Source organism: Carlito syrichta, unplaced genomic scaffold (genome assembly GCF_000164805.1).
Source record: "Carlito syrichta isolate Samal-C Ts95f unplaced genomic scaffold, Tarsius_syrichta-2.0.1 Scaffold303673, whole genome shotgun sequence".
Classification (NCBI taxonomy): Eukaryota; Metazoa; Chordata; class Mammalia; order Primates; family Tarsiidae; genus Carlito; species Carlito syrichta.
In genome coordinates, this window is record NW_007247769.1 from 2,018,643 (window position 1) to 2,032,143 (window position 13,501).

The window sequence follows — 13,501 nt, forward strand, 5'->3', positions numbered from 1 at the left end:
TTGTAGAGATGAGGTCTCGCTGCCCAGGCGGGTCTCGAACCCACGGGCTCAGGCAATCCACTCACCTCAGCCTCCCAAAGGCGCGGGATTACAGGCTGAGCCACTGAGCCCGGCTTAGGAGGAGAGTTTTATGAAGGGACTGTATAAAGTTGTGGGCAGAGAGTTTGAAAAACCAAAGACCCCAGAGCTAGCAAGAGGAGGGAAGCACTTTCACCCTCTAGATCTACAGGGTTGAGGGGAAGAAGGGCCGTCAGAATCTGGAGAGAAGTTGTGTGTAGGAATGGCTGCCCAGCAGGATCTTTGTCCTTAAGCAGAGAAGTATTGCCACTGCCCCATCGTGACTTGGCAGGAAGGGTACCGGGGAGTCAATGTGATGAACTCATCTCTTCCCACCCTCCCGTCTCCTGTTGACTCCTCTCCCAGGCGACACACAACAGGAAACCAGAGGGCAAGGTGGCAGGCCACCAGATGCAGGGTGCTTATGGGAGAGTATGGTGAGCAGAAGAGGCAGCAGAGAGAGCTGTTTTGGATAGTGGGAAAGCAAGTCCCAGGAGCATGGAGTAGATCCAGGGGAGTGGGAAGAGGTCTCTGGACTCTGTGATTGAAGATTTAAAGCGAGATCAGTGTGTTTTCTTCCCCAGCAACAGTTGGTTACTCAGGTCCAGGTGTGCAGTAAGGCAGGGGCTTGGCTTCAAGGTGAACATGAGAGAGACAGATACGAGTAGGGAGAAGTGAGGGAGAACAGTGCCTGCAAAGAAGTACCACTTGGCACAGCTCAGCTAGAGCTTTAGAGACTCTGTCTCCTCCAGCTGGAGGACTTGTCTCCAGGTCACCAAGGACACCTCCTGGCCCTCGCCTCATTTCACTCATTAACCTGACTTGCCTGACCCTAGAAGACATTATGTTAAGTGAAAATCAGGCACAGAAAGACAAATATTGCATGATCTCACCTATGTGTGGAATCTGAGAAAGTCAAACTCACAGAGAGAGTGAAATGTTGGTTATCAGGGGCTGGGGGGAGGTATTGGAGAGATGGTGGTCAAAGGATATGAAATTTCAGTTTCAGGAAAATTCAAGAGATCTATTATTGTTCATGGGGACTATATTGATAACAGTGTATTGTATTCTTGAAAAATGCTAGGAGAAGAGATTTTAAGTGTTCTCACTGCAAGAAGTGATGCGTGTGGAGTAATGTATATGTCAGTCAGCTTGATTTAGCCATTCCACAGTGTATACACATTTCAAAACTTGTATACTACAAATATACACAGTTTTTATTTGTCAATTAAAACCATAAATTGAAAAAAAATAGTTTTAGTTCATGAACTAATCACACTTTATCTTTTCATTGGTCTATTCAGGCTAATCATTATTTCATCTCTTTAGTTAGTATAGTTATGTTTAAGACCCTAGGCTCTGATGCCAGACTGTGTGAATTTGAACCTTGGCTCTGCCATTCTGAACTGTGTGGACTTGGGCAGGTCACTTAACCTCTCTGAGCTTCAGTTTTCTTATCTGATCACAGAGATAACAATCATACCTCCTTCAAAGTGTTGTTTCAGGATCAAATATGTGAACATTTAGAACAACACCTGGCCTATAATCTGTCTCTATAAATGTTAGTTATATGATTGTTACCATTATTATTATTATGTGTTAGGAGCATCAAACGGGGGGAAATGGCCAAAGAAGGTAGAAGTAAAGTGACTTTCCCCAAGTTGGATGCTTTCTCCTTTCCCGTCTTTCCTGCTCCAAGGCAGATTGATCGAGTTCTGAGTCACATTGCCACTCAGGGTAAACAGCTAGCTAGCTCGCAACATGGATGACAGCTGGCGTTTAAAGAAATAGTGGAGATGTGCTAGAGTAGAACGAGCATTGGACTTGGATTCAGAAGTACTGGAACTGGCCAAGCCCCAGCATGGGATGACCGGGCAGGCCATGACAACTCCTTTAGTTTACAGATGAGGACACTGAGTCCCAGAGGCTTGGCTGCAAGCTCTCTTCCGGATCCAAAAGTCTTAATGTTGGCTTCCAATGGGTACCAATTGTAAATCCAAGTCCCATGAAAAACATAAAAAGGAACCTAGGAATGGTCAAGAATTGTGTTTATTTCTTCAGCCCCAGTCAAGGAAAGACTATGTTTATCCCTGGCATTCAATTTCATGCTGAGAGTGGTGAAGGTGCCAAGCCAAGGATTTTGTTAGTTCCTGGATCCAGAGGTTGTAAGGTTGTTCCAGTGAAATCTGTCACCTCCCCAGAACTGAAAGGGCACAGGCTTCTTGTGCTGTTCTGGGCACTGTGATTTCAAATAGTGCTTGAATTATCTTATTTTGTCTCATCCGAAAATCTTTGTCACAGCCAATGCCTTTTGGATTTACCTATGGAAATTTCAACCAGATTAGGGGATTCTCTTGTTGACTGCTTCTTCAAGGTCTCCTTCTACCCTCCCATGCCTTCCATAGCCTCTGTTTACCCCATTCCAGAGATCAGTTGAGCTTTGCTCCACAGTGAGAAGAAAACATTCATTTGGTGCATGTTCTCAGGACTGAATAGTATGGAAGTTGATCCATCCAGCTTTGGAGTAAAATGGGCTATAAAATCCCCAAGGGGTCTGACAGAGGAACCCCTCATGGCTTTTGTTCTTTTCCTCTCTGCCCTCCCCCTCAAACCTCTCTCACTTTGCCTGACAAGAAACGGTGCTTTCAAAGTGACAAGGTTAATATTTTTATTTGACTGAGGAACGACATACTTCTGTCCCCTTTAATATATATTTGAACAGACCGTGGGGCTTTCAAAGTTGTGTTTAACTTCCCCACCAAGGGCCCAGGGCTGCTTTTCCCGTGAGCAGCATCGAATGCTGTTCTCAAAAATGAATAGAGGAGCGAGTAGACGCAGTATGTCACATCAGCAACCTTTCTCCCTGTTCCTTTGCAAATGGAAGTTTATGAGAAGAAACACTAACGCAAATCACAGAATCCCGTGTTTGAAATAAATGGTCTCGCAACAAACATTTCCTTCTGCAAACGTCTAAACCTTTCAAAAGATTAAAGGAAATTAGTGCTGGCGTGTTTCATTAATTTGGCACCACCGCGGAGGAAATGTGGTACTCATTTCATTTGGGTGGATTATGAAACGTGTCAGTTTTTCCATTCTCTTTCTCCAGGGCATTTTTTTACTGCAAGGCCTGTCATGATGACATCACAGATCCCAAAAGAATAAAAAAATGCGGCTGCAAACGGCGTAAGTAGTGTTTCTTTCCCCATTCTCCCCCCATTCCTGTTCCCCAAATTTGTTTTCCTTCTCCTTTTCCTATTAGAGAAACACTAAACATCAAGAGTTTTCTTGAATATGTTTATGTTTCAACCAACAGTTTAAAGAGACATGAAATAAATACCTCTACTTTGTTAGAGCAGAGGATGAAAATTCACCACCATCAGCAGCTAAGAGTGAACCTTGTACCTAATCCTCACTTCTTGGTTCTAAAGGTGCCTCAGTGGCTGTGTCCAGTCTAACATAGTCAAGTATGATGTATAAATAGGAAGACAGCTAAAGTCAGGAAGGAGAGTGCTTTTTGTATTGTGGTTTCCAATTGATAAGTTATATTAGTATACCTTGGTATATACCTAATATACCAAGTGTATGAGGGTTGAGAGGGAAGCTGCGTCTGAAGACTCCGTCTCCAAAATAAGAGTTGACTCTCTTTCCATTTGAGACTACTGCAGGTTTTAGTACAAAAGGCCAATGCTTTCAATTGTAATACTCTTGGACTTCCCCAAGGGAAATCTTTGCCCTTGTCAATGGACTTCAATTGCCATTGTCCCAAAGGCTGACTTCAAGCACCATTGCTCTCTGGGGTAGACTAGACTGGGCTCAGTAGCTTCTAGCATTTCCTGTCTCAGGTCCCTTCTAAAGCAGATTGCCACTGGGGCCTCTGGAGAAAGGTGATGAGTCAGGAACATAGAACTGTGGAGATACCATGACTTAAAGTGGTCTTTGCCTTGGGAAGGCTGTGCCTTAGGCAATGCTGCATTGCCTAATAGAAATTGTTCTCAACCCTAGAGAAAACAAAAATAATGATGGCTTCCTTCCTATGGTGAGTTAGTGTTTGAAAAACTCCTTATGATCATTGCTTTGATCTTCACCATACCCTGTATAATTGGCAAGGGGTGTTATTAACTCATTTTACAAAAAAAGAGAACTAAGCTTCCAAGTTTAATGAGAAGATGAGATCACTGACAGTCACACAGCTAATACATGGGGATTCAGCCTCATCCAAAGGTCTCTCTTGATGCTGTCTCTAATCTTTGTTGCAGAGAGGAAGGGCAAGATGGAAGATTCTAGGTCTGATGAGTAAGAACAGTTATGAAAGCTTACCCTAGACAATACTTTTTCACAAGCAGAAACCAGACAGAAGAGTACCATTCCTAGAGTAGGCCAATGAAGGAAGGACCTTTTCCACTGCACACCTGGGGGGAGTCACATAAAATATAAAACTACTAAGATATAAATATCACCCTGTTAGAGCATAAAGAAGTTCCTTTGTCTCTGGGGCAAATACCCATGGGGCACACTCTTGGCCAGAGAAGTTTCTATAGAAATCTTCTCAGGCTGACTCTCAAGTTTGCTCCCTTCTTTTCCACTGACTTAACACACATGGTTCTCCTCTCCCAGACCTCATCACTTTACTAAGATGAGTATTTATTAATATCTCAGAACAAGAGTCTCGAACTTTTGGGGATCTAAGAATTCCCTCTTTATGACAACCTACCAAGAAGAGTATCTAAGAGAGTGCAAGGCACTGAAACAAGGAAAACACCTCACTTCGCATCCAATGTCCCCAGGCTGCATTAATCAAAAGACCTTTCTCACTAGGTAGTAAGTCAACCCAGCCTACTTCGTCGGTTGAGGACACAACAGTACAACAACATTCACCAGGCATCTCCTGGATTGTTTCTATTAGAAGGAACTCAAATTCTGAGGGTGGAAGCAATTAAGAGAGACCAACAAGTACAGGAGGGTGAACTCTCCTACAAGGAAACTCTTATAGTGAGGGACAGGAAAAGACAGGCAAGTTTTGAGGTCGATGACTCATGACAGGATATTTGCCAAAGCCTCATCCCACAGGATATCAGCGGGATGGCAAGACTGTAATTCACTTATTGATTAGCCATTCACATATTTTTGAGTACCTTCTTTGTGCAAGGTGCTGTTCTTGGTGCCAGGAATGGAGTGATGAACAAGGTAAAGTTCCTGCCCTTCTGAAAGCTTCACTCTAGTGAAGCTTCACTCTAGTGAAGTTTACACACCACGATTGTGTAAACAATTAAATAAATTCAGAGGTATTTAAGCACTAAGAAGAGAGAAGAGACTGCCTGAGAGCATGAGGAATCTTATAGGGGTGCTACTTTATAGCTTGGAATGTTAAGAAGGTCTAGATTGGGAGGTGACACTGAGAATGAACCCAATCCAGATAGAGAGAATAGCAAAGGCCAATGTCAGGAGACAGGAATGAGTTTGTAGTTCTTAAAGGCCAGTGATGTTGACGGAATTGGGCTGAGATGAGATCAAGAGGAAGGGAAGAGCCATGGTAGGAAGTGTGGATTTTAGTCATATTCTAAGAAGCCATTGGAAGATTTTAAACAGATATATAACACGATAAATTCCTAGTTTAAAGGATCTCCCTGGTATTTGACTAGAGAACAGACTTGAGAGGCAAGAGTGGAAGTAGAAGAATAAAGAGAGAACTTCTCTGATTCTCACTCTGATATTGGAATATGCCCTTATAGGACACCATAGTGGAACAAGTTTCAAAGTCCCTAGAATAAGGATTTGGCCTCTAGGGTATTTTTTTCATCTCTGTTCCAGGCAGGTAAACAACAGCAGACTTTAGCTTCATCCTGGAGGGAGAGGCTTGAAGTAATTCTATTTAACTGCTTCAAGTAAATTTATTCTCTTCATTTCCCTTAAAGTTGGGTGAACTAGTGAAGTTTATGGTCTCCCATTATGCACAGCACAGTTTTGCTGCAAAAGACCTGCTTCTACAAAGTCATGCCAGTGTGACAAGAGTCTCACTTTCTTCTCTTGCATCCCCACCACCTCCCCCAACCTTGGACTTCACATCTCACAAAGGCGCTTGGCTATGTGACAATCAGAATTGTCCAAATATTGTTCTTTCTAATTAAAAGATCATAGCACAGAGGGCAGGATGCAGATGTGTGTGGGATGAGGGAGTGATTGGAATAAAATGAATTATTAAACACAAACCTCCCTGTGTAAGACAGGCAAGTGAGGAAATTGGAGAAGATATGTTTTGGTTGCAAAGAAACTTTCATTAAAAGGAGCTAGGTTGTAATGCATTGAGGGGTCCCTACGCCACTGGACAGACATGCCTGGTACCTGGTCTAAGTTGGAGAGGGCAGCTGACCCACATAATCATCTGCCCAAGCCTGTCAGTCCAGGTATTAATCGTTTACCATAGGATGACACATTTTGTGAAGGCAGAGCTTATGACAGTCACTAACTTTTACCTACAACTTCCTAAGCCTCTTTCCCCAACCCAGTCTTCCCCCTCCCCCTCACACCTACCTCCTCATTACTTTTATTCAATAACATTCAACGTCTCATGTCATATTATCCGGAGAAGTACTGAGTGTGGACATTCCATTTCTGGAAATCTGTGGTAGTATAGTTTAACTTTTGATTTCTTTCCATTTCTTCATAGCTCTCCATCAAGGAAGAAAGTCAAATTCAGCTGTCTGGCCAAGGAGCAAGCTCTCAGGGTCTATGATTTACCCATTTTCTTTTTCTGTGTAACAAACCTGATCTAATGATTTACATTTTTCTCCCTAGCCTCTAAAAGTTTGCCAAAGGGTGGACTCCTAGGGGACAAGTCATGTCTAGAGTGATGTGTTTGAAGGAATTTTCCTTAACTTCTAATCATTGACATGTCTTTGATTTATTTTTTTTCTCCCTGCTGCCTTGGAATACGACCCCTACTTTATTTTAACTGCACACTGGTAGTGATATATTGTGAGTAAAACGGGTTCCCAGCAGCCGGGAATCCAGTTCCCTCTGTCTTTCTCTAGAAGAGATACTTTTTAAATTTTCTGTACAGTTTTAGTTTCTTTTTTACTTTTGGTATTTATGTTGCATGTAGCAGTGACATCATGCCCCAACTCCTTCATCCCCCAACACGGTCTACAGGGTATCCAGGAGCTGGAGAGTCTGCAGGGAGCCCACTCTCTGTCCATCCATCCTAGTTCCCCAGGCTCTGGCCAGCTTCTGGTGCTGTCTTATTTTTTCAGTTGAAAATAAGACCTTGACAACAGTGTGTTTCTCTCAAAGTTTTTGTCTCAGGACTTTTAAGGGACACTGATTAGGCTGAGGTAATTACCACTGATGCCTCATCAGTTGGGGTCATTGTCATACTCACCTTTGATAAATTATACCTCGTTTCTTCTGCTATTGAACTTGAACTCCTCTCCTGAAGGAAACACATATGCTACATATATATTTATGTGCTGTGATATATATATGTATCAGTACTCTATATGTAAAAAGTATATTTTCATATATGAGAGTAGAGATATCCCATAGAGTGATGTATTTATTACTGTATATGTGCCTCTCTATATGAGAAAGTGCTTGCTATAGAGAATTAATTGGATACCCAATTTGGGGACTGTAAGTATCTAAACTGCATTACTGGAGACAAGTATTTCTACAGTGGTAATTATTTCCTACAGTCCATGAGGTTCCCTTGCTTTAAAATAAAGTTTCTCTTTTAGTTAATACCCAGTAGGACACACCCAGTTCCTCTGTGACACACTCAGTTCCTCAGACATCTTGGAAGATCCATTTACTGTTTTAAGGCAGAAAAGATGATTCGCGGAGAATCAGTTTCACTAATGAACTATGCAGAAGTCTGAACAAGTCAGTGTCAGTCTCTGAGCCTCTAACTTATTCAAGGAGTAGAATGCCCTCTCACACAACAAGATGTGGCAATTGAAAAGGACCTTTTAAGGCCAGCATTTCAGTGTTACTAGAGTAATGCCACTCTCAGTGGTCTCAGCAGTGAGCTTTGGATATTTACTCATGTACATAAGACTCCACTGAAAATAAGACCCAACCTGTAGAACAGTTCAATCCAGTGGTGCTGGAATTTGGAGAAGATAGTTCAGGACTCAATTCTCTTATATTCTTTTGCAGCAGAAGAGGCAAGTTGATCATCCGATTTTGGTTAGTTGTCAGTGTTTGGAGGGTATAGGTTACTCAATGTAAAAAACAATGACCTTCAACTCAACACACATTTCTGCCAAAATCAACTCTGTAGCTTCCTTCAACAGCAGATTCCTTTTAAGGATGGCTTGAGGGCATGAGCCACTTTCATAGCTGCCTAGCTGCCTACTATATTGAATGCTCCTTCAGAATTGGAAGGAAGAAATGATGTCAATCAACAAACAACTCTAGTGCCAAATACTTCTGCCTCTCCTTGCCACAATATGGTCATTGAGAGCTGAATCAACTAGCTTGGTGTGCGCTGTGCTGCTGACATTAACTAGCTTTCTATTTTTCCTCTTTCTGTTATTGGAGAATCACCTAGAAGAACTTTGTTCTCACTTCAGAAGGTCATGAGAGGAATTTTGCTAAGTGAAGGCATCCTCATTTATAGGACTTAAAAGAATGCTCTCTGATTCCCAGGGCCACATCAAATGCCTCAACCTAAATCTTGGTGGACTTTTTCTTCCATGGATATTTTTATTTAGAACTTTAGCTGCTGGAGAGCACATGAAGCAACTCCAGGGTCCGTGCCTGGAAAAAACAATCCTTCTTTCATTGGACTGATTTGAACAGTGAAATTGCAAGCTGAAAATTATCTATTAATTGAATAGAAAGAGTTTTTTTCTTCCACGCCTGTCTTCCCTTGAATTTGCTCCATTTGAAACTGAAAACATTTTTCCCCCAGCAGTTGGAAAACTCCACCTGGGACTCTTAGTCCAGCACTGCTTTTCTTGCCTCTTCCAATCCACCCTGGAAATTAAGATTCTGTAATTGGAAATTGGCTGACGATTTGGTTGCTGAGGCAGGAGGCAGATGGTGCTGAGGATAGGATGGAATCCAATGCTCCGTTCCACTCCAGGCTTGGCTTGGAAGGGCCAACCAGCAGAGGACCAGAGTTTGACAGTTGATTGTCAGCTTGACTCAAGGAAAGAGCTGTAGCTAAGCCTCATCTGCAGCAACCACCTTCCTACAGGTTTCCTTTCTCATGATCATGACCTTTGCAAATAGAGGAAAAGTTGTCCAAGAGCATGTCTGAGAAATCTTCCTGCTTTAAACACTCAAGCAAACAGCTTTGGTGACGTCCATTAGGGGAATATGTTTATTTTGTTTCTATAAATAGTCTTAGGAAGTTAGAAATTAATATTGAAAATGTCGGTTGACTATCCACCTCATTGTGGTGAAGAAAGCATACAAAAGCTTTTTATTTTTCTCCTTTTTTCAAACTGTAAAACTGCTAGGCCTGAGGTCTTTAAAGGAAGGTGAGAACCGGGGTCTAATTCTTGGCCACTACATCATAACCTCCTTGAATTGGTGGCCCTGGTCCAAGAACCAGAACCAAGGGAAAACTGAGCCCCTAGAACCTTGTAATTCTGCTTTCCCGGAGTTAAGTTGGCCTGTGGGGCAATTAACTGGGTGTAAAGTTTCAAGAGCCCTAAGATGGAATACAGTATTCACACCTGCCAGAGACACACTCTTGTCTGTTCCCTGTCTCAGGAAGCTGCACCTGGTCATTGAGAGCTGCAGCAGGGCTTTGAGGAGAACCAGTTCTACTCTGCTGGCCATGGCTGCAGACCCTAGGCTTACCTCCTAGGATCTCTCACCCCTTCATTCCTGCTGCCCCTAAACATCTGCTGTGGATCGTGAGAAGCCATTGAATTGAAATGACGCTGCACATATTTCAATTCTTAAAGATAGCAAGGCCCTCCTTCTGCTCCTTTCAGAGAAAGGCCAGTTCCAGTTGCCTGTGAACTAGCCGTTCTTTCATATTGATCCACTAGATGTCCTCATAGACCTACTTTGTGTATTACCATTGAAATCCCGGGGAAAACCTTTTTCTGAGGATTGGGATTTGAGATGGGAGCAAGCAATAGGTGACTATGTAAGACAGAAAATTAGCAAACACTAAAGTAGAGAGGACACTTTATATGACCGGGTAGTAAAGAAGCAACTTCCGTTTACTTTAAATAAATACTAAAATTAACTGGGCGCAGTGGCTCACCCCTGTAATCCCAGCACTTTGGGCGGCTGAGGCAAGAGGATTGCCTGAGCCCACAGGTTTGAGAGCAGCCTGGGCAACATGGCGAGACCTTGTCTCTACTATAAGTCAAAAAAATTAGCCGGAGGTGGTGAAGGCTGACGCAGAAGGATCGCCACAGCCCAGCAGGTTTAGGTTGGGCAACAGAGTGAGACTCCGACTCAAAAATAAATAAATGAAAATAAATATATAAATACCAAAACTTTCAAAGTTGCACTTGGAAATCTAACCTTGGGAGTTTTAAGTGGAATTCTGCTAGCTAAATTTAACCTTTTAATCTAAATCATCTCTAGAAAAGGAAGCAATCACCAAGAAATGGAAACAAAATATCTATGGTTCTGAATATCTATGATTCACTAAAACAAAACTGAAGGATTGGGAAGCTAGAGAGAGAGTTGAGGGAGATGAGGGATGGTAATTTCCAAATTAGGAGGTCCACAAATTAATTTTGATATAATTTTATTTGATAACTTGAGAGTACAATTTTGCATACATCTTCTGGAACATCAACCACCAGGGAGGCACATCTTCATCAGTTTTTAGTTAAAGAGCTTGTTCGTGATTTGTATGATGGCCCAGAGGAAATCTCTCCCTGGCCAGTACATGTATCCTTCAAGCCGGATGCCTCACTCCATCAGATGGAAGGTCAGAATCAGCCTTACCTTTTAAGAAAGTGGACTCAGAAGTACACCTGGCAGGGAGTCAGTAAAAATGAACTATTTCAGAAGTAGAGACAAAGAGCCACCCTCCCAATTGGTGGCACCTTGGTCTAGACATTGTGATTCACCAAGGTTTGTCAATGTGTGGAGCGCAACCATTTTTAACTGTTTTTGTCTTGTCTTTGAGCCTCTCATTGATTGTTCTTGCTGATTTTTTTTTTTTTTTTTTTTTTTGTGGTGGTGATACTTGTTTGTCTTTTGAGATTTCTATTTTGCATTTGGTGTGAGTGTAAAAATGACTGGGAAAGGAATGACGAGTAATAGCATGTTTTCTTTTTTATGCATATGCTGCTTTGGAATGTGACTGCTTATAATTAACAGTTAATCTTCTTATAGCAAATGGTTTTTTGCTGCTTCGATTACCAGTTTCAGCTTGTTCCTGCATGCTAACAATTTGAAATTTTAGAACAATGCATGGTCTCCAGGACAGCTAACGGGTAACGGTTGCAAACAGTCCCTGAGGGCCACTGGTTTGTCATTTGTTGGTTTTCTCCTGACCTCTTATTTAGTAGGAGGTTTATACCTCCCATTAGGATGGGTTTGCCTCTGAAAAAATAGTTTCAAAAGTTATTTCATCCCCATCAACCCTCCCCTTGTTCTTAAAGATGGTATATTTATAAGAACTTTCTTTCCCCATAAATGTGTCAGATTCTATTATTGTATGTAAACCCAAAATGGCAGTATGGAAATGAAAACCAGGGACTGTTGCTAATGAGAAGCATAGCATTCCAGGGTTTGATGGGCTTCTCTTCTGCTACAGCATTTGATTAAAATTTTTTTCAAAACAATTTATCTGTAGTGAAACAAGAAGTCATCCTTGTTTCCCTCTTCTGTGTAAATAACAAATCAATATTTCCAGTGAAAGAACTCAGAACAAGAAAACATGGGAGTAGTCTCCACATTGTACACCAGACCCGGATGCATTTAAGATAAATTTATTTTCATGTCTTCAGCTGAAGGCTTTTTCCCCTCTTTCTTAACTTGAACCATGGCTGTTTGTCTGGGCATTCGGACCCTGCCTTCTAAATTCCTCTGATTCAAATGCTATAGTGGAACTTTTTTTTTTTGGTAAAAGCTAAGCTCAAAGAATGATATACCACCCATTGACCAGGGCTGGGGATGCATGATGATCTGAACAACAGATCTGAACAATAGCTAGGATGCTAAAAGAACATATCACTAAAAATGTGAGTCAAGTTTACAAGAATGGAGTTGCTGCTGAAGAGATCTCTCATTCATCTCCCCCAGTGCCTGTTCTTCACAATCATAACGTTACCCTTGCTTGACAAATATACTGTATGGCAAGTCATAAAGGTCTTAGAACAGGACTTGACCCATTTGAGAGATTTAAACCCCTCTTCCTGGTGACTGTAACATTCAAAGAAGGCAAAACCACAAGCCATATTTTAAAATAAGAGTGCAACCATTCTCTACAAAGAAAAAGAAAGAGGGAGAAATGACTTTCAAAAATGGAAGTTGTGGGTGCAGGGAACAACACCTCTCCAGTTTAGGTATACTATTTGGCCGTGATGCTTGAAATAAATGTTAATTCTTCTCCCACCCCGTGAGAGAAGCAGGCCGGTCCGTGCTAAGTGTTAAGCAAACATGTTTGCCTGTTGTAGCATTAAAATGAGGTAAAAAAATCTTCTCTTATACTGACATATAAATTGGCTTGAAGGGTCAAGGTGAGGGTCATTGGAAACGACTATGGTGACTTCCAGCAACTTTCCTAGGTTAGCACTCAGGCTGGATCCCCGGCCAGTGCAGAACCTGTGATACCAGCTTTTGAAGAGGTATCAACGCTGAATGGAAATCTCAAAAAGAGATTTCACGTGGGACCCATTCTCGCATTTCAGGTTTCGTAATTTTTAATCTATTTTGGCCATTATTTTATGTATAAGAAAAATAGTATGATTAACCAATAGCTTGATTGCTTTCTGAATTTCTGGTGGGTGGGGAGAGAAAGGCAGTTGCGATTTTCAGATTCTCTCAGCCTTAAGCAGAAAATACACCCATGTGTAGCTAAATGCATTCCAGTAGAGCAACATCTCATATGCTTTTGGTGATTTCTTATTTGTGAACTGCCTTTAATATCAAATCTGCAGCGTTAGTCTTGAGTAGCTGCATTTCTTATATGGACAGATTTGGATATTTGTTCTGTCAAGAGTAAATTTAAATTCCTGTAGCCATCATGTAAACTCACTCTCGGGAAGTTCAGCAAAGGCATCCTCAGATTCTATATTAACATGTAATCGTTTCACATCTAATTTGATGAAAGCTTGTCCCAAGCTCTGCCTAATGCCCAGAAATGGATGGAAATTAGAAAGTCTACATATCAGAAATCTTTTGCATCTTGCAAACACCATTTATTGTACCACATAAGCAATTAACTTAATTGATTGGCAGTGTGTATATTTTGTCCTTCTGTATTAATTGTGCCAGGGGAAAAAAATGTTGGTTACATTTT

General features: G+C 41.7%; 1 protein-coding gene across 1 annotated transcript in view; it reads left to right on the top strand.

The window, feature by feature from the left end:
• Positions 1-13,501, top strand: part of KCNMA1 (potassium calcium-activated channel subfamily M alpha 1) — a gene marked incomplete at its 3' end in the record, with an annotated part of 543,667 nt that overhangs the window by 474,984 nt on the left and 55,182 nt on the right. Inside the window, exons 29-30 of the mRNA XM_021712861.1 lie at positions 3,164-3,240; positions 7,021-7,029. Of these exons, the coding sequence (XP_021568536.1) occupies positions 3,164-3,240; positions 7,021-7,029 (86 nt within the window). The remainder of the gene's footprint in view (positions 1-3,163; positions 3,241-7,020; positions 7,030-13,501) is intronic.